This window comes from Sturnira hondurensis, unplaced genomic scaffold (genome assembly GCF_014824575.4).
Source record: "Sturnira hondurensis isolate 20B ecotype Veracruz unplaced genomic scaffold, ASM1482457v3 Scaffold0003801, whole genome shotgun sequence".
Lineage (NCBI taxonomy): Eukaryota > Metazoa > Chordata > Mammalia > Chiroptera > Phyllostomidae > Sturnira > Sturnira hondurensis.
The window spans coordinates 8,517,185-8,536,618 of NW_028076432.1; the positions used below are offsets into that span (position 1 = coordinate 8,517,185).

Consider the following 19,434-nt stretch of genomic DNA (forward strand, 5'->3'; position numbering starts at 1 on the left):
AAACTGGTTTATGTTCTCTTTGAGGACTGGTTTTTGAAAAGTTCCACTGAGAGAGGGCCTTTTAGCAATTGTGTTTTCCTGCAGCAAATTGCATTACATTTATAAATATACCATTTTCTGACTCATCTGATGGGATAAACAAATTTATAAGTTAATGAGAATTGAGAAATTGGAAGAGTAAGAAGAGTAAATTTTCAATGCATGAGCCTTGGCATTTCATTAAAAAAAGTCATTGTTTTTTTTTTCAGCACAACATGAAATAATTCATTGATTTTAAGGCACAAGTACACAAGTTTTTTTCATAGAATTTTAGAGATCCTTTTAGAGGGAACCCAGTGATTCATGGTCATTTCCATATTACCTGCGGCACTGTATCAAGGGAAAGCGTGAGTTTTCAGAACGACTTTTACAGTAAGGTTGAACCTTACTTCTGCTACTTAGTGTGTGAATACAGCAGATATTTTACATTTTCAACCTCAGGGTATTCTGTTTGTTTGTTTGTTTTTGTTTTTTTGTAAAGTGCAGATAAGGATTAGCTGGCAGAAAACAAAGTTTCTCTCACAATGAATGACAGGCACTCAATACATGGGGATTTGTTTTCTTTCTTCCATTCCATAATTTATTTCTTCAGCAAATATTTGTTGAGTATTGACTGTGTTTCAGGACTTACCGATTTCCCAGTGAACAAAACATACAAACAAAGAAACCCTACCCTTTAGCTTATATTCCAACTGGGGAGACTGACAATATATAATCAACAAAAACAATACATAGACAGTATAATAGGATAAAAGGTTATATGTTAAATGGAGAAAATAAGAGGTAGAATAGGTTAAGGAGGGGCAGTTTGTAATGTTAAACAAGTTGGTCTGGGTAGATGTGTCAGCTGGGACTTACGGGAGGAAAGGAGATAGCCCTCTGGCATCTGCAGTGGGGCGTTCCAGGCAGAGAACAGCTGGGGGAATGGCCCCAGGGTGAGAGACCTTCAGGTATTTTAAAGGAGGACAAAAGGACCTATGGGATGGCGTCTGAGGGAGATGAAGTGAAGGGGAGAGTAGTCCAGAGATATAACAAGGGGCCAGATGGTAATTTGTAAGGACTTTGACTTTGAATACAATTGGGAACCATTGTCGGTTCTTAGACAATGGAGTAGCCTGGTCTGGCTTGCTTTTTAAAAAGGTACCTCTGACTGGGGTCTGCAGAGGTGGCTGTAGGCAGGTGCAAGGGTAGGATCAGGAAAACTAGTTAGGGGGTTATTTCAATAGTAAAGGTGATTAATGTTGATTAGTGACTAGGACCAGGGACCTTACAGTGGAGGTAATGGTAAAATGCTGTATTTGAAGGAAGAGTCACTGGAGTTTTTTACTAACTGACTAAAGGCTTTGAGTCAAAAGGTGATTCCAAAGGCATTGGCCTGAACTAATGAAAGAATGGATTGTCATCAGGTGAAAAATAGAATGCTAAAGATAGAGCAGCCTTGGGGATAAAGAAGGCAAAGACCTGGATTTCTGCATTGGAAATGTAGGATTTGAGATATCTACTTGATATTTTCATAAATATGATAAGTAGGTAGTTGAATATCCAAGCCTGGAGACTAGATGAAGAGCCTGGGCTGTATATTTAAATTCAGAAATTTTCAGTGTATGGATAATATTTAATGATATGAGACTGAGTAAGATCTCTATCGAAGTGACAGCAGATAGAAAAGAAGACCAATACTAACCCCGGAACTCTAAAAAACTCTAACCTTAGTTTAATTTCAAATACCACCCAACAGAAAAGAAGATCAGTACTAACCCTGGAACAATGAAAAACCCTAACCTTAGTTTAATTTCAAATACCACCCAACGAAGAATTGACAATGAATGCAGAAGTATTGACGGCAGTAGTAGATGCTTAGATCCCTTCTGGGAAGGTTAATTTTTTCCCTTGTGTGTAAGAAAAACATCAAAAGTAGGTAATGAAGGTGCAAATGAAACCAGAAAATGACTTTTTTAATCAGGGAGAGTGATTAAAAACATGGTAGATGACTTTTAGGATTGTTATGGCTCATGACTATCTTTACAGAGTTTCCAGCTTGCCAGTAACCTTGTGTAACCCATTTATTTGGAATCAGAAGTCCGAAAAAGGTAATTCAAACTAAGAGAAATATTCATAATAGTAACTTTAGTTCAACAAATATAAATTTCTCACCTACTGTGTACAATTCACTGTCTCGATAGTCGTGTACTTAAAGAACCCTACTTTTAAATGTATAAGACATTCAATAGAGAGAGGTTGAGACATTTTCCAGATTTTTATCATTCACTTATTCTTAAGTCAATCCATTTATCTCTGTTTATTTCTCATCACTATATGTTTTTAAAGACTTTTTTGAACACTGGAGAGATAAAAGTTAATATAATTGAATAGTTGAGGGGTACAAACTTATGAATGCTATTTAATCTCCCCTCAAAATCCATAAATTCATTACTACTATTATTTCCACTTAATAGAAGAGGAAATTGAAGCTCAGAGAAAGAAATTTATTTGCATAACATCACACCAATGTGTCAGTGATGGCATGTGGATTTCAACATAGACATGTCTGACTCCAGAGCCTTTTGATTTAATCACTGTGCTGCGGAAGATAATAAAGATGAATTATTAGAGATAATTTATTTGTCATAAAGCCACCTTCCCTAGATTGTATTGGTGACTGTTTATGTAGCAAAATTGACAAGGAAAATCTGAAAAGTGCTTAGGTGTCGGGGCCTAAAGATGGTGAATGCAATCCATCAAGAAAATCGCACCAGGAGGGCTTGGCTGAGGCAGCCCCAAACAGGATGCTGCAGCCGAGCCAGGTAGCCCCCACCCTTGTGGGCATCCTTTGATCACGAGTACTAACTACCAATCAAGATGCTGATCACGCGCCCACCTACCAATCGTCGCCAGGAGCATGCAGTGAGCATGCACAGGACAACCTATCAGAACCACCTCCCCTTTTCCCCTGCCCCCTATATAACAGCCCCGCCCAAAATAAAATTCGCAGCTTGATCAGAATCCTTTGTCTTGCTGCCTTTCTCCGCACCTCTTGTTCCCATCCCTATTCATCCGTTTCAGGTAGACTCGGGACCCCAGTTGACTGTTCCGCGGGACGGAACACTTAGGGATCTGGAAATTACATCATTAGACAAAATGATGGTCAGTCTTTTTTTAACAACTGGTCACCATTATGATGTTTATTCTTTAGAAAAGGTTAGCTCTCATAGTACAGACTTTGATAGAAAGGTGAATGTGAAATAGGTATTCACTTGCCTCTGAATACCTTCATGATATTGGAAAAAATACACATTTTCTTGGCTAGGACTTGTTTTAACAACCTTAGGGCCTTTCCTTCCTGCTTGAAAGTTTCTCCCCCTTTTACCTGATTAACTTCTCATTTCCACTCGAACTGGTTCTGCCTCCTCCAGGAAGGGACCACTAAACACTCAACACCTTGTTAATATTTTCTCCTCTGTGTTCCTATTGTGACCAATTCTTACTCTCCTCCTAGCTTTTTGTTTTTTCCTCCTTCATTCCTTTCCTCTGTCTGTTTGTTTCTTCATTCTTCCCCTTACTTCCCTGTCTCTTTTATTCTTTCACTAGACGAACATTAAACCAGTTTCTACTATATTCCAGGCACACTTAATGTAGTTACTTTCAAATGTAGAAGACATTCAACAGAGGGAGGTTGGAACTTTGCTGGGATTTCATTATTCATTCATTGTTAAATCAGTCCATCTATCTCTATGTACATTTCTCATCACTATATATTTTTTAAACTTTTTTTAACACTGGAGAAATAACAGTTAATGTAATTGAACTGCTTATTTGTATGAGTGTCTGCCCAGGCTCTGGGGTACTCGAGGGTAGGAACTCTGGCTGCATGAACACTCTGTGGTCAGTTCCCAGTGCTGTTTGTGCTTAGTTGGAACTATTTGCTAAGGAAAACTTCTGTTCTTTGTGCACTCGGCATATGATTCAACTATTTCATGTGTCATATGTTATACTTTTAATGGAATAACATATTTAAGTCAGCCTCTTCCACTGAAAATCTTTCATTCCATATAAATGGAAAGTCAGATACACCCTTTTATAATTCTATCACTAGTACCTAGCACATTGTTGAAAACTGTGTTGACAACTTGATAAAAGAACTTTTGCTGAATGAATAAGTGTTAGGATAACCAGCTATGTAGCATGTTCCTATTCAGATTATTACCTAACCTAGAAGCCAAGAAATAACAGGTTATCATTCTGAAAGCCTGTTATATTGTTAATATCAACAGGAACCATTTATTACAATTATTTTAACAGAAATAAACACATTTGTTATCTAAACTCTGTTACAAAGATTCAGAAACACACGATACTTAATAAACAGTAAGGATTTTTTTACCCCCTTTCTTGTCCAAATTTAACTGTAATAATCAGACGGCTCATTTCAAGTACATTTGAAATGAAAAATACCAGAGCAACCTGGTAATAAGTAACCTACAACTGCTTGAAAACTGATTTTTTTCTTTCTATAATTTCCTGAAACTATGGGTCTTCAAAATGTGATTGTGAAGAAAGGCAGGTAGCATAAAGTAGTGAAATCATAGCACCCAGACTTGATTTCTCACTAGTTTTGTGATCTTGAGCAACATGCAGGATCTTTCAAGGTCTTGATTAATTCAACTGTAAAATAGTAATATTTATGTCATAAGATTCAAAAGGATAGTGCTTAAGATAGTTTCAATGAGTGTAATAAAAAACCAATCCTCCCATGTTTTTTTATTTAGTGTACTTCTTAAAGGTTTAAAAAATTAATCCCAGTATACATGGGACAACCCAGGGACACAAAAGAAGCAACCAACTGTAAGAAGAGAGTAATTCCAAAGCTGGAGTTATCAAGTCTGTCAATGGTTATGCCTCCTTGGAGCTTGTCTTCCACTCCCTCCTAGGTTCCCACCAAATCCCCTTTGGTTTGTTCTCTTTTTTCCTCTAAAGGTAAGATACAAAGGTTCCTACTTCCAAAAAAACCTTTTGGAGGGAACCAAAGAAACTTCTTAGAGGAATGTTCCTATTGACATTCAAATGCTTATGTGCAGTGCCTCCCTTCCATTTCATGGCTTTGCACATAAAATAAGTAAGATGCATTTCTTTATGAGTGAAAAAGCAAGAAATCATTCTAATTTCCTCAAAAAGTTTTTCATCATGTTATTTTTTGAAAGCCACTTTGTTTTTGCTTTTTTTTTTTTTCACTTGGGTTTGTTGGAAGGTGGCCAGACTTGGCAAACCCACCTGGAAGTGTTTCCATGCCTTTGGCGTTGGCCAGGGGAACTATTACATCCTATCCTAAATTCTTTGAGAGAAAACAAATTAAAGATTCTTTCTAGGACAATTTTTGCCTGTTTCTGGTGAGGAATGGTGTGCGACCAAAAAAGTTACCTCAGCAGCAGATTTTAGGGAATTAACTGAGTGCCTAGCTTAAAGTGTTGCCTTCCAGTCCTATCCCTCCTTCTTCTCTCAAACCAGACCACATTTTAGTTAACTTTTTCTCTCAGGGAAACAGTTATGTCCTCCTATTGATTTTATTTCCTAATAAGATCTTTTCATTGCCCTTTATTCCCACTGCATCATCATACTCCAAACCATAAACAGATTCGCATTGTGATTCGCAAAATGCCCTTACTGTCATTTTCTCTTATCCTCCTTTTGAAGCCCCCAATTTGGCCTTTATTTTAAAATTTTATCTTTTAGCATTCAATATTTAGCTCAAATATTATGAATATTTTAAACATAAAATTTTGAACATGCAGGAAGGTATACAACAAAAATAGTCGGATTTAACAAATGTTGATATTTTGCCATCTGTTTCATATCATGCACACACAGCCTAGAGATATAATCAGAATTGCTTTTGTAACTCACATCTGACTCCCTTTTCTCTTTCTAGATGAAACCAGTATTCTGAAATCAGTGTCCCCCTGTTCCTTTTTTAAACAATATTCACTTTTTACATTGTGACTATGTAAATAATATTTATACAGTAGTGTATCTTGATTACACTTCCTTTCTTATTTGATTTTTGGATACTCTGGAGACAAGAATTGACTCATTTAAAACTATTCTCTCCATTAGAATGTAAATATCATGGGGGCAGATAATTTTATGGTTTGGTCATAGAAATATTTTCAACAGTTGGGTCTGTATGTGTTGAATGAATGACTATGTGACTGAATGAGTAGCAGATGGTTTCAGTTTCCCTTAGGACGAACTTTAACATGTTCATCCTGGTTTTCAAAGCCTTCTGAGAGTTGGCCTTTGCCCAGCTTGCCTACATCACTCTCAGTTCTTCATTCTACATCCAAAACACTCTTCTCTTTCATATTAGTTTGCTCGACTGCCATCTTTACTTTAATGCTTGTATGTATGCAATTCACTGAAGGGGCAACTTTAAACCTTATTTAAGTATTTCCACTGACATTCTGCTTTTCTTTGCTGTTAACACTCAATATCAGGATTATCATCGTTTGTCTGTATTTAGGATGATCTCTTTGAGGACACAGGTCCTGTTTCCTCCTCACTGCTGACATAAATGTCTGATGATTGTTACGTAAAGAATTACTTCTTGCTATCCTCAATAAAGATAAGTTGAATTAGGAATGTTGTCTGTGTTCTGCCCTCACCCTCCATTTATAACCTTCTTTCTTTCTTTTCTTTCTGGTTTTCATGCTAGATTCTCCTTATCTTCCTAATTCCTGGTCCCTGGTTCCTGCTAGTTTATGATGGCTATTAAGAATATGTCTAGCTTAACATTTTTTAAAAGGCTTTATTTAGAAAAACACATTTTCACAATATAATTCATATTATATGCATGCATGTTTACATGTGTATGAAAAAGCCACAATCCCATCACTCATAAACATCTTTTCTTATCAGTAGATAATCTTCATTTCATACATCTTTTTCTGAATATATGCATATATACAAGTCCATAGGTAAATACAGGGTCTGGCACAAATAACGCCCCCTTTTTATTACAAAATCTTTTATTTCAAAATCATAATCATGTAATTCTGTAACATAAGAATATCATACTCAAGCATACTGTATGACATTTTAGGTGAAATTTCCAAATTAAAACTAAATTATTACACCCATATTATTACCCTGCCAACTACCCCCAAGCAGGCCTTACTTCTGCCGGAGCCTGTATATAGACATGGATGCTTGTTGATTGCCGTTCCTAGTTGTTTTTCTAAATAATTACTCAGTTTTAAGTGGGCTCAGATCTCTTAACTGTGCTACCTATCCCACAGAGCTTTGCTGGCATTAATTGAATTAACATTTGTAAGATGCTTTAAACAGTTCCTGGCACACAGGAAACATTACGTATGAGTGAGCTGCTATCACCATGGTGAGGGCACTGACCAAAGGTGGCCTGAACTGTCATGTTGCAGGATGAAGTGGGGAAACTACAAGCCAAGTGGGTAGAGGAAAGGCTTACGCCGTTCCCTGAAGCATCTCTGTGGCAGGTTTTGGAATAACTGAAGCCACCAGGGCCGTCTTCTGGCCAGCAGCGCCAAGTGGTCTGTTACTTTGCATGACAGTCAGTGGGATGGGGTTGCAGACAGCTAGAGGCTCTTAGGAAAAGTGCTGCAGATCCCAGTTAAAGGTTAAGCTTCACATAATATCAATGTAACTAGAGGAATCATTTCATTCTTCTGATCATAAACCTCCACTGGCCCCACAGTTTGTCCTATCTATAGGACAAAGTCCAAACTTTTTAGCTACAGGCTCACTTCACAGGATGGCCCTAATGCCTACTTTCGTCTTCATTTGTAGCTCTCCCCACCGGGTTACTGCAGGCTGACACACATTGACTGGGAGCCTCCTCTGTGCCACCGAGTAAGTGCATCCCAGGGAGAAAAGAAAATACATGTATGGGCATGGAAGAATCAAATAGCACTGTGTATAGATGAGAATTATAAGCAGCCCTTTATACCAAAATGCAACATGAGCATTATAAAAAGGTGATGATTGAAAGTGGCAAGATCATAAGAAGGGGTGGAAGAGAGGGAGTTTTGTGTGTCATGTTGAAAAACTTGGACTATGTCCTATAGAGATATGACAACACTGGTAAGTGTTGAGCCATGAAGTAAAAAGGTACATCTGTACTTTGGGTACATTATCCAGTAGCAAGGTGCATAGCAGACTTACAGGAATGTAGTATAAATTTTGGAGTAGGGCAATAAACTGGGAAATGATTGCATTAGTCAAATGTGAGATGATGATGAGAACAGTCAAGGGAAGAGTTGTACAGATAGAGAGGAAAGGAGAGGGTAAGAATATTTAGCCATTGAAGCAGCCAGCCTTGATAAACGACTAGACACAGGTGGTCAGGAATAGAGAACAGTCACTTCTTTGGGGGTGGGCCGGTTTGGAGAAAGGTGGCACCATTAACAGCCTTGGTGCAGTCCTCGCTTTCTCCTACGGTCTATACTTTTGTATTAAGAGAGCTGTAAGATCAAGCCTCAGGAGTAAACCATCCCAAATTCTCCAGTGTTAGGTAGGCCCTCCTCCACTTTTCCATTATACTTTGTTCGTTCTTCACCTACAGCTCTTGGTACACTGTTGTTACCTGTTTGCATGCTTTACTCCCACTAGATCAGTGATCTTCACCTAGTGTGTGGCAAGAGGCACACCTGTGTGCCCCAAGAATTTTTAAAACATGCAATTCTGACTAGTCAGGGGCACTGGTCTCTTTTCCCTTAGATTGTCAAAACAATGAGAATAGCCAACACAACAGCCATCCAATGTGAATGAATCAAAATTATAACTATTTTTTGTCAGAGCGGTGTGCCACAGAATTTTAGTGATGAGTTTGTGTGCCATGATATAAAAAAGGTTAAACAGGGCTGTTCTAGGTTGTAAGTTTCCTGGAAACTTCAACTATATTTTATATTTCCAGTTCCTATTACATCTTCTGGCTCAAACTAGAAGGTCTTAATTGTCAAATTAATTAATTCACACTTGAAAATCTCAAAGGTATCTCAAAGCGATCTTGTCTGGAACCAGACTATTGATTTTTATGAAAAAAAAAATGCATTTATTTCTCCAGCGTTCAAGGCAGATTATTTGGTAGCTTTACTTAATATTTACTCCAGCCACCCTGCAGTAGCCACCCAGCTGATCTCCCTGCTCCCGGTTTTCATCTCTCTCCACAATTTTCTCCCTCACAGAAATTAGAATATTTTAAAGAAATACCTACAATCATTGTTTCTCCTAGTGCTCTGCCCTCAGTGGTTTATCGTTGTGTTTAATAATAAACACTCAGATACTGAACGTGTGCTCCATGGCTCTATGGGATCTAGCCCCTGACACCTTTCTGATCTCTTCTGACACCGTTTTCCATTTGCTCCCCCCGTCTGCAGTCCTTCCCACGTGCTTCTCCTCCAGCCAGAGAGGCCCATCTCACAATTCTTTGCTAACTCTGTCTACTTACCATTTAGGTCTCATCTAATTTTCACTCCTTCTGAGAGACCTTTTATGACTGCACATTTAAATTATGTCTTTCCCCATATGTTTTTAAATATTGGTTTTTTACTTCATATTACTGAACGCAACTTGTCTCTGTGTGTGATAGAGAGAGCGAGAGAAGGGGAGAAGGGGGATTAATGTTTCTCTCCTGATAAGATGATTAAGTATAAGAACGGCATTGGGGTTTTTTTCCCCCCCGGGGTTCTTGTCCACATCTGGCTTTTAACCTCAGTTTCTCTACTGCCTATTTTATAATGCAAATAAGAATAATAAGTATTTTTCTGTTCAATGACTACATAAGCAGACCATGTTCATTGTCAGCAGCCTGGTTTTGCAAAATACACAATGAAAAATATTACATCTATATACTCATTTTCAAGGTGCTTAGCCATGCAGATAGTTGAATCTGTAAGATAGTTGTTCAATTAATGATAATCCATGTTGAAGTTAGGGATTCTAGTAAAGGGGAAATAGCAAAAAGGTAAAGATCACAATACCTCTCCTCCCCCCTCCCCCACAGAAACCAATCAGGCTTGTTTTTCCTTCTGACATTTTGCTGAGAGCATGCAAGTGGGCTACAGTTCATCTATTCAACTAAATTTATTGAAGGCTTTGTGTTTGCCACTGACTTGGCTTGGGGTATACCAGCATGTATAAGAAGATCAGAAAGCTCATTGCCTATTGGTAAAAATAAGATTCCAGTGCTAACACAAAGCACTTGGGTGTTTTATTAAGTCAGAGACCTTTATTTTTTAAGAAAAGGAAAGTTTTCCGCATAAATGCCAATCACTGAAAACAAAGCTTTACTGTGAACTGGCTTCAAAGGGCCCAAGATCACAGGAGTTTGGGGGAAAGTATTTCAAAATGAGCTAATACGACTAGCATGAATAGGATGGAGGATGGAGACTAACACCGATGATGTGAGAGTTTTCAAGCCTTAGCTGTGCTGAATCTGTATTGATTTACAAACTGCTAGATGACCAGACACATACATGGCGGGCCCTCTTCCTGGATTGTTTTTCTCTATTTTCTTTGAAAATTTAGTCCCACAGGACTCCTCTTCATACTCCTCTTTCACAAATCTGCCTTTTTATTCATTGTAATCGTATTTTTATCTTTTTGCCTTCCTCATTAACTTAAGACAGAGGCTGTATGTTTATTTCAGTGGTAGGCAAAAAGGCATGTAATATGCACTGAATAAATTAGAAGGAAAGATGAAAGTTACATATTCTGATTCTGTATTGCAAAAAGTAGATATAGCTGTGAAATATAATGTTGAGAGGACATGATCCATTCCTTAACATTTTTGGAGAAAATAAACCCAAACCAAAACAACACAAAACACCCACCTCCCCCCCACAAAAATAAACAGACCAAAACAAAACAAACAGAAAACCAAGCAGAGATCAGTCTTGCCTTGGGCTGACTTTGTTTGAAAACTCCTTGGTTGGAGGTTCCTGGTTTAAAGAAAAGCACTCAGAGAAACAAAGAGTTTTAGGCCAACAACTACCCAACTGTGTGTAACGTTTTTGCTCTTAGATATGTCATAACATATTTTAGTCTCTTCCTGGCCAGCAGCTCTCTCTCACTACCTCAAACAACAGTAAACTGGGGCCCCGCGTAGGAACTCACAATTATGCCGAGGATGGGGTGAAGATGCCCAGTAGTAAACCTGGGGCTTCTGATTTAGTTTGGTGGTGAGGGTAGAAATATAGGCCACCCTTGCTGCAAGATCTCTAGATTTTCCTGACTATCCAGTTGTGGGGGAGGCTTCTGTTCCCAAGGAAATCCTTTGTCACATAAACCAAGGCCACCAAGATGAGAAATACTTGGAGATGTGACCCTCTCCTCCCACACCTGTGTCTTTTTCAGCTTTGTTTTGAGAGATGTATCTGTGCTGACACTGCGACACATGTACCTGTAAGGTCATCATTGGGCCAGGAGCCCAGCTGGCACGCCTTGCAGGTGTACTCGTCGAAGACGTACTCGTTCTCTTTACACGGAGTGCAGGTCCAGCAGCAGCTGACCTCCCCCTTCCGGATCACCTGCAGCAAGTATTCAAAACCACGATGATTTTTTTTGCATGCCTAAAAATCCAGCAATCTTTTATTCAGCTGTACTGCTTTGCAAATTAGAAAGGACTTTGAAATGTTACTTTCTACTTATTGTAAATGCTACGAGATAGGCAGTATAAGTATCAATATTCTCATTATATAATTAAAGAAACAGGCCAGGTAACCATTTCAACATCACAAAATTAGTTGGTGATAGGTCAAGAATTAAATTAATTGTAAGTCTTTGGAAACTTAACTTTAGATACCAGTATTTAATTAAGTGCCTGTGTTTGTACTTACATATAAATACACATACATCCACATACGCTTACATGTGACTGAATTTTCCTGAGCTATGCCTCTCTTTCCCTTAAATTAAGAATTTTACTCTCTGGATTTACCTTAGCACCTGTCCACTAGCTGCAGATTGTTAGCAAAGAACGTTGGATATTTGCTAAAGTTGAACAATCTGTCCATATTGATCAAAATGACTAAGGATTTGTAATGAATGAAGAGACAGACTTTGGAACTTTTCTGGAGGTCCCCTCTTGGTCTCTGTTTCTACTAAAAACATAGTTTAATAATTCAACCCATTTCTTCTTATTCTAGCAAATTTGATTTGCTTGGGATGAAAGTGGATATGGGTAAGGCCACAGAGACTATTATATACCTCTTCATCTATTTGATATTTTAGGTGGTAGAAAAGAATTGAAAAAATTTAACAATTGTAAGAGTCCCAGATGTCATTCTTTAGAAAAGGATGTCTTCTTCACTCCAACCCTTACACTCTACTCCTTGTCTTAGCTGCTGACTCTATAAAGGATTTTTGCTAATAACAACGTCTAGATGTCTATAGCCAAACACAACTGTAAGGTGGTACCTCTTTCTTATTTTGTACCGTCGCTGTGCTGGCTCTTGACACGGAAATGACATAGGTAGGGAATGCTGACAAATAGGGCCTAAACTGTTCTTCCCTTAAAACAACCAGAGGCGTGATGCAGAATTGTTCACGTTAATGGTTTAATCAAGCTAAAGTATTCTTTCTAGTAATATTGGCTGTTTACTGGCTATCTAGTGAATGCCATATGCTATTATCCCATTAAAACATTTGAGCAACCTTTTGTAACAAAACTGGTTTTATTTTATTTGTTTTGTTTTAGGTAGAAAATGGAGGCGTCATGAGCTCACACAACAATTGGACAATGGCTGTTGGACTTTAGGTTCATGCCCGGGAATGCTGAGCCTCATTGGTCTGTATAAAGATTGAGTTTATGATATTTTGAAAGATGTAGAGGAAAGAGTACTGGCCTGGGAATCAAAAGACACCACGGCTCTAGTATCACTTATATCCACTAGGTAGCTGTGCATCCTCCATCTGACCCTGTTTCTTCAAGCCAAGGCTATTGCTGTTTAAATACACCTACCTTTATAAAGTTTCCTGAGGACTACTTTTTAATGCTGTGAAATATAGTAGCTAAAATTGAATTCCTTTTAACTTTTTCAGAGATGAATTAATGGAGAGCCTGGTCAACTTCAAAGCTTTTTGATGTATAAAACTTTGTAAATGGAACTATTCCACCGATAGGCAAAGTATGACAAAGTATCTAGATGGGTAGTATGTCATTTTTGCACAGATTCTGTTTAGTAAATACATCACAGTATTTAGTATTTATTTATATACTAAATAAAATAAATATATTTAGTATATTTACTAAACATACATCACAATGATATATTTACTAAAATATGGTCAGGGGTCTTGCTCCAATAAAGAAACATAAAGATTAAAAACATATCACAGTAATTTGTCAACTGCACAAAAGTAAAAATATTAACTGTTTTATTATTAGTATGCATATAAATATTCACATAGAGACATTGATTTCATTTTGGAGGGTAATTTCAACCACACTAGTAAAACTACAGTTACTGGTAATGCAATCAGACACATTTCAAATACTGCAGGATTCCTTTTCTTCACAGGGCTGAGCAAACAAGAGCAATTGCATTTTTCCCTCTAGAAATATGCTAACTTCCTGTGGTTCAGTTCATATTGGTTTGTGAATTTCATTTTTTTACCAAAATAAGTTCATGTTATATTTCAAAATTAATTCAAACATTACACCACTTTTTTGTACCAGTAGTGACAACTAATATGTCTTCAGATCATTCGAAACTGATTTGTTTTACTTTTTTTCATTTGTTATGTATGTTCTGTCTCACATTCATTTTGAATACAAGAGGTGGTGACAATTCTCTTTCATAGTAATTCCAATTCTTTTCTGAATATCCTGGAAGTAGTGGTGCTTTCATTATGAATAAATATATGTAACATATTTGAACCTTTGCTATACTAATGCCCTTTCATGGACTCCAAGTTAGTAAGTCTGAACAATGCCATAAGATATTGCTATTATTAATGAAGTTGCTAAAGTGAGAGCCTTAAACCATATTAAGATAATGTTGTAAATTTTGGGGTTTTTTTGATTTTTTAAAAATATTTTATTTATTTATTTTTAGAGAGAGGGGAAGAAAAGAAGAGTGGGAGAGAAACACCAATGTGTGGTTGCCTCTCATGTGTCTCCAACTGGGGACCTGGCCTGCGACCCAGGCATGTGCCCTGACTGGGAATAGAACCAGTGACCCTTTGCTTCACAGGCTCACACTCAATCCACTGAGCCACACCAGCCAGGGCTGAAAATTTTGTATTTAATAGAGTGAAAATGAGATCTGGCTAAGAAAATAGAATTTGAAATAAAAATGACTAAATAAATATTACAAATTAACTAGTGTTTAAACTATTACAATAGGGAATCAAAGTCTTCTACTGTATAAATTATTCCTAGTAGAATGAATTGGAAAAGCATATGCATTTGACCCTAGAATAACATGGAGGTCAGGGGACACCAACCCTCCTCCCCCAACTCTTGCACAATCCAAAATTCACATATAACTTTTGACGCCAACAGAAACTTAAGTTGTCCCTTCTGCAGGCAGCCGTTTCCAGGACTCCCTGGAGATACCAAAATCTGTGGACGCCCTCAAGGCCTCTATACGAAATGATGTGAAACAAAGCATATTATAAAGAAATCTCTCAAATCAGCCATTCAGCATTTTGAAGTTACATGTTCAAACTATTGCTGCGAAGGGCCAAAACAGTGCCCATGTGCTAATTCCATAGGGTAATATTTCTACAGGAGGGACTGGAAATTGTGAGCAATTGATATTCTGAATGAATTCATAGAGAATTTCACATGAAGTGTTTAGCTACAAGATGATCGGCCAAGATGCAGACTGTCATTGTACACTAAAGGTGAGCAAACCTTTTGCAAAGTATCAGACAGTAAATATTTCAGGCTTTGTAGGCCATACAGCCTTCACTGAAATTCAACTGTTCAACTCTATTTACTATAGTGGCCGTAGACAATACATAAACAGAGAAGCATGGCTTGATTTTAGTAAAACTGTACAAAAACAGGCAGGAGGTCAGAGTTGGCCTGTGGGCCACAGCTGACCAACCCTTGTATATCACAACAAAACATGAGCAAATTTTCAGATACGGCATAAGCCACTGGGTGATTTAGCTGGTATTAATAAATTTATACCTATCTTCATTTACCTTGTTATTCTTCCTTTTGGTCTTATGCTTACTAAGTCTTCATAATGACCTTTTTTTTTTTAAGATTTTATTTATTTATTTATCTTTAGAGGGGAAGGAGAGAAACATCAATGTATGGTTGCCTTTCCTGCGTCCCCTGCTGGGAGTTGGCCTGCAGGGAACCAGCCTGCAACCCAGGCATGTGCCCTGACTGGGAATCGAACCGCAATTCTCTAGTTCACAGGCCCGCGCTCAATCCACTGAGCTACACCAGCCAGGGCTTTCATAATAACCTTTTGAAGACTTTAGAATTGATACCAAAATATTCAATAAATGAGCAACTTGAATGTGTTCCAAACAGAGTGAAGGTAAGGTTGATAGAAAAGAGCAAGGCTAATTATACTAGTTATAGAAAGTGCTTGAAATGCCCGGTAGCACTTCAATAACTATTTGATTAATAGATTATTTTGATAATGTTTTTCTTCCCCCAGCTCCTTTTAATTTTTAGTGTACTTTCACCCTTTTGTTTCACTGGATGGTTTCCTGTTCACGTAGCCAGACCTTATTTAGTGCAACAGGAGCTTTTCATCGTCCTCAAACTCCCAGACCATGCCGTTGCCTGCATTTTGCCATACACTTCCCATTGCTCAGTCCCCATTCTGTTCTGTTTAATTGGCAGGCTTCTGTTTCCAGAAGGCCCCAAGTGAAGTGCTAACCCCAATTTTTGTGTCCTTCCTTCAGTCCTTCTCTCCCTGATCTCTTTCTTCCATTGACAACTATCTTACATGACCCCATGCTCTCTGGTTCTCTATATGTACCTGACCTGGTGGCTGTTCATTCTCTACTTTTTCTTCCTTTTTGCAGATCTTCTTCCAGATCTCTATTCTTGGTGTACATTTATTTTGTCTCTGTACTTTCAGGTGGAGTGATCTCATGTCCTCAAATAGCTTCCCCTTTAGCTCTGTTCAATTAATTCCCAAATCTGTATCTTCAGCCTTCTTTTTATTTCTCTTTGTTAAAGACCAATATTTTCTACCACTGACTAGATATCTCAAAACCAACACCCCAGACCAACCCATTGCTTTTTCCGTAGATCCATTTCCATTTCTGTTCCTAACAATGGAAACTTCTAGTTACTAAAACTAGGAATCACAGATGATTGCCTCAGACTTCTTCCTCTTCCCCCACCCTACATCTAACTGGTAGCCAGGGCTGGTTGCATCTACCTCAATAATGTTCATCTCAAACATCCTTGCTCCCTTTCCATTTTCACTGTTTCTTCCACAATTCAGGGCCCTTCTAACCCCAGTGTCCTTCTAACTTGTCTCTTCTGTTCATTAATGATGTTTCATACCTCTACTCGTGAATCTTCACCTACTATTAACCCAGCATATGTCAACATCTTGGTCAAAATTATTCTCAAACCTCTCTGGTTAATAAAATTAAGTTCAACCTGTAGGAGACCATTCTATGTGATGTGGGCCCAGCCCCCAATGGCAAACATTTACTGCAAAGTAACTTCCTAAAATCCATGCTAAACCTTCCAAGGACAAGTGTAACGGTCCAACCACCTTTGCTTTTTATTTGCAAATATCCCTCTTCTGTGATGTGATTAGCAGCATTGGTTCCTTTGTTTTCTGTAAAAGGTAATCACCTAAAGCAACCTGCGCATAGTAAATGAGGACCATCATGTAATAATGTGCTGAGAAACCCAATAAAGGCCAGTCACAGCAAGGGCCAAGGATTTTTCTACCCTTGAGAGAAAAGCTATGCAGTCTCTTTTCCTCCATAGGACGCAGTAGTCCATGTGAATGTCTCATTTCATCCATAATGATGCAGGCACTGTGGGCCGGTGTCCACATCACAACCTATTTAGAACTCTCCATTAATATGGATTCAATATATTATTTTAATTTTCTCTTTTATAACAAGTATTTAAAGCAACATACCCTACATTATTCATAATTATTTCAGAAAACTTGACCACTTATATGCCTTTCCTATTAATGTCCCTTTACTAGAACAGGAAGTAATTATTGCATTTCCCCTTATGTCTCTGAAATCAGAGCTATTGTTCGTGGTGCAATGTCTGACATTTTATTCAGAAGAAATCTCTCCTTTCCCTTTATATGAATTTATATAACTCCCTTTTCTTTCTTAACAAAGTCATTGCATTTTACACAATATTACTTATCTGTGTCCATGATATCTTCTTCCTCAACTAGATTGTACGTCTTCTGACAGTAGAGGTGTCTTACTTATTTTTCTCCATTGATATAAATGGTTACATTAGTAGGAATTTGATAAATACTTGTTAAGATAATTACAAGTTAATATGACTTCCTACTGTGAGCTATGTGTTCCCAGAAAACCTGTCTGTAAAGGCTCTCATGGATAGAAAGGGTGTGGGCAAACGTGACTTATCAATTGGCTCAATGAGTCCAAGTAGTAAGATGATTGCGGGTCATACCAGATATTACAAGCAACTGATGAGAAAAAAGTAAAAAGTATCATTTCTGACATTTGGAAGTTTACAGCCTATAAGATAAAGCAAGTATCTAAAATTTTAAACAGTAGCCGAAGACAATGAACACTTTTGAATATACAACAAAAAATAAAGAAACATGGACCCTGTTTTACCTTTATCTGGCCTTTCTCACACGGTTCACTGCACACAGATCTGATGATGGTGTTTTTCTTGGACCACACTTCATCATCATCCATCTTTAACTCACCGTTGTCCCAGCTTCCAACATTGATGTAGTCAAAATAATCTTTTCCCATTTCCTTGAAATTCATTATTTCATACCTTGGGAACAAGAATATAATAATGACTCAGCTACCGATAGAAAATCTCAGCTATGAAAAAGCAATAGATTTCATCCCAGACCATGTATCTACTGTCATACCAGTGATACTGGAATTTTCCATGACTACACTAAGAATAACACAAAAGCCTGTATGTGTCACTTTTTCTTCAGAGGTCTCTTTAAAAAAAATATTCAAGCCTCTACCTGAAATAGAAAATAATCCCATGTGAGAAGGTGACTTGACCTTAGCAGGATGAGAGACAAGTTTTGAAGTAAGTTCAAGAGTTTTAAACAAGTACTACTGTTAGACTTCTAAAAATGATGGAGAGGTTTTCATCTTCACTCAAGGAAAATAAAATTTTCCTTTTCTAACCAAGTGAGAAATTTGGTAAATCTTTAATCTTGTCTTCAAGTATAGGGAATTTGGGGGTAATTTGGAAAGGGCCTAATTTTACCTTTCTTATTTATCTTTTATCAACAGCTGTAAAGACACTTACAGAAGTGATATTTAAAATAAGCCTGAAAATAGCTTCTAAAGTACCTCATGCAATGCAAAAATCCTAGGATATCCTAGTACCTTCTGAATTCTTAGCCTTTATTAGGTGTTATTCTTATTTTGAGTATGGAATAGAGATATAAAGAGGGAAAATTGATGTGTGTGTCTAGATGATTTTTCTTCCACGTAACAACATTACGAGAGAAGCACTTCTGAAATAGCTTTTCAATCTGAGGACATTGGAGAAGTGCCATCCCTGAGTCAGTTCTTGAATAGGTATGTCTTAGTTTCACAAAGTTTTCACATAGTACCCTATGACTTTCCTTCTCAGGGTTTATAGGACAGGAAGATGGGTTCTCTTAAATACCTCCTGCAACCTCCCATGCTCAGCATATTTAGCTATGTGGAAAATGAGAGGCATGGAAAACTTTCTGGCTTTTGGGTTCAAGTTGCCAGATTAGCATATTCAGACCAGTGCTCGGGACAGATATGCTAAGACCAACCCTCACATCCATCTGTTGGGATGCATGTTGTAAAATGATACCACTCTGGCCCTGGCTGGTGTAGCTCAGTGGATTGAGCTTGAGCCTGCGATCCACACAATTGCGGTTCGATTCCCAGTCAGGGCACATGCCTGGGTTGCAGGCCAGTTCCCAGCAGGGGACTCATGAGAAGCAACCATACATTGATATTTCTCTCCTTCTCTCCTTCCCTTCCTCTCTAAACATAAATAAATAAAAAATTAAAAAAAAAGAAAAAAAAAGAAAATGATACCACTCTGTTTTCATATCCAATCATATTTTTTTACTGTAGTATTTTTTTCAGAATGTTAACTCATTCTTAAGTTTTTGTTGGCTGTTCAGTGGCTTAGGGATTATTCTACCATGTTGTATTTGCACTTGGTAACAATTCTATGTAACTGTCTAA

General features: G+C 37.7%; 1 protein-coding gene across 1 annotated transcript in view; it reads right to left on the bottom strand.

The window, feature by feature from the left end:
• Nucleotides 1-19,434, bottom strand: part of GRM5 (glutamate metabotropic receptor 5) — a 463,609-nt gene that overhangs the window by 64,139 nt on the left and 380,036 nt on the right. The window contains exons 6-7 of the mRNA XM_037042924.1: nt 17,842-18,010; nt 11,468-11,594 (exon numbers count right to left, since the gene is read on the bottom strand). Of these exons, the coding sequence (XP_036898819.1) occupies nt 11,468-11,594; nt 17,842-18,010 (296 nt within the window). The remainder of the gene's footprint in view (nt 1-11,467; nt 11,595-17,841; nt 18,011-19,434) is intronic.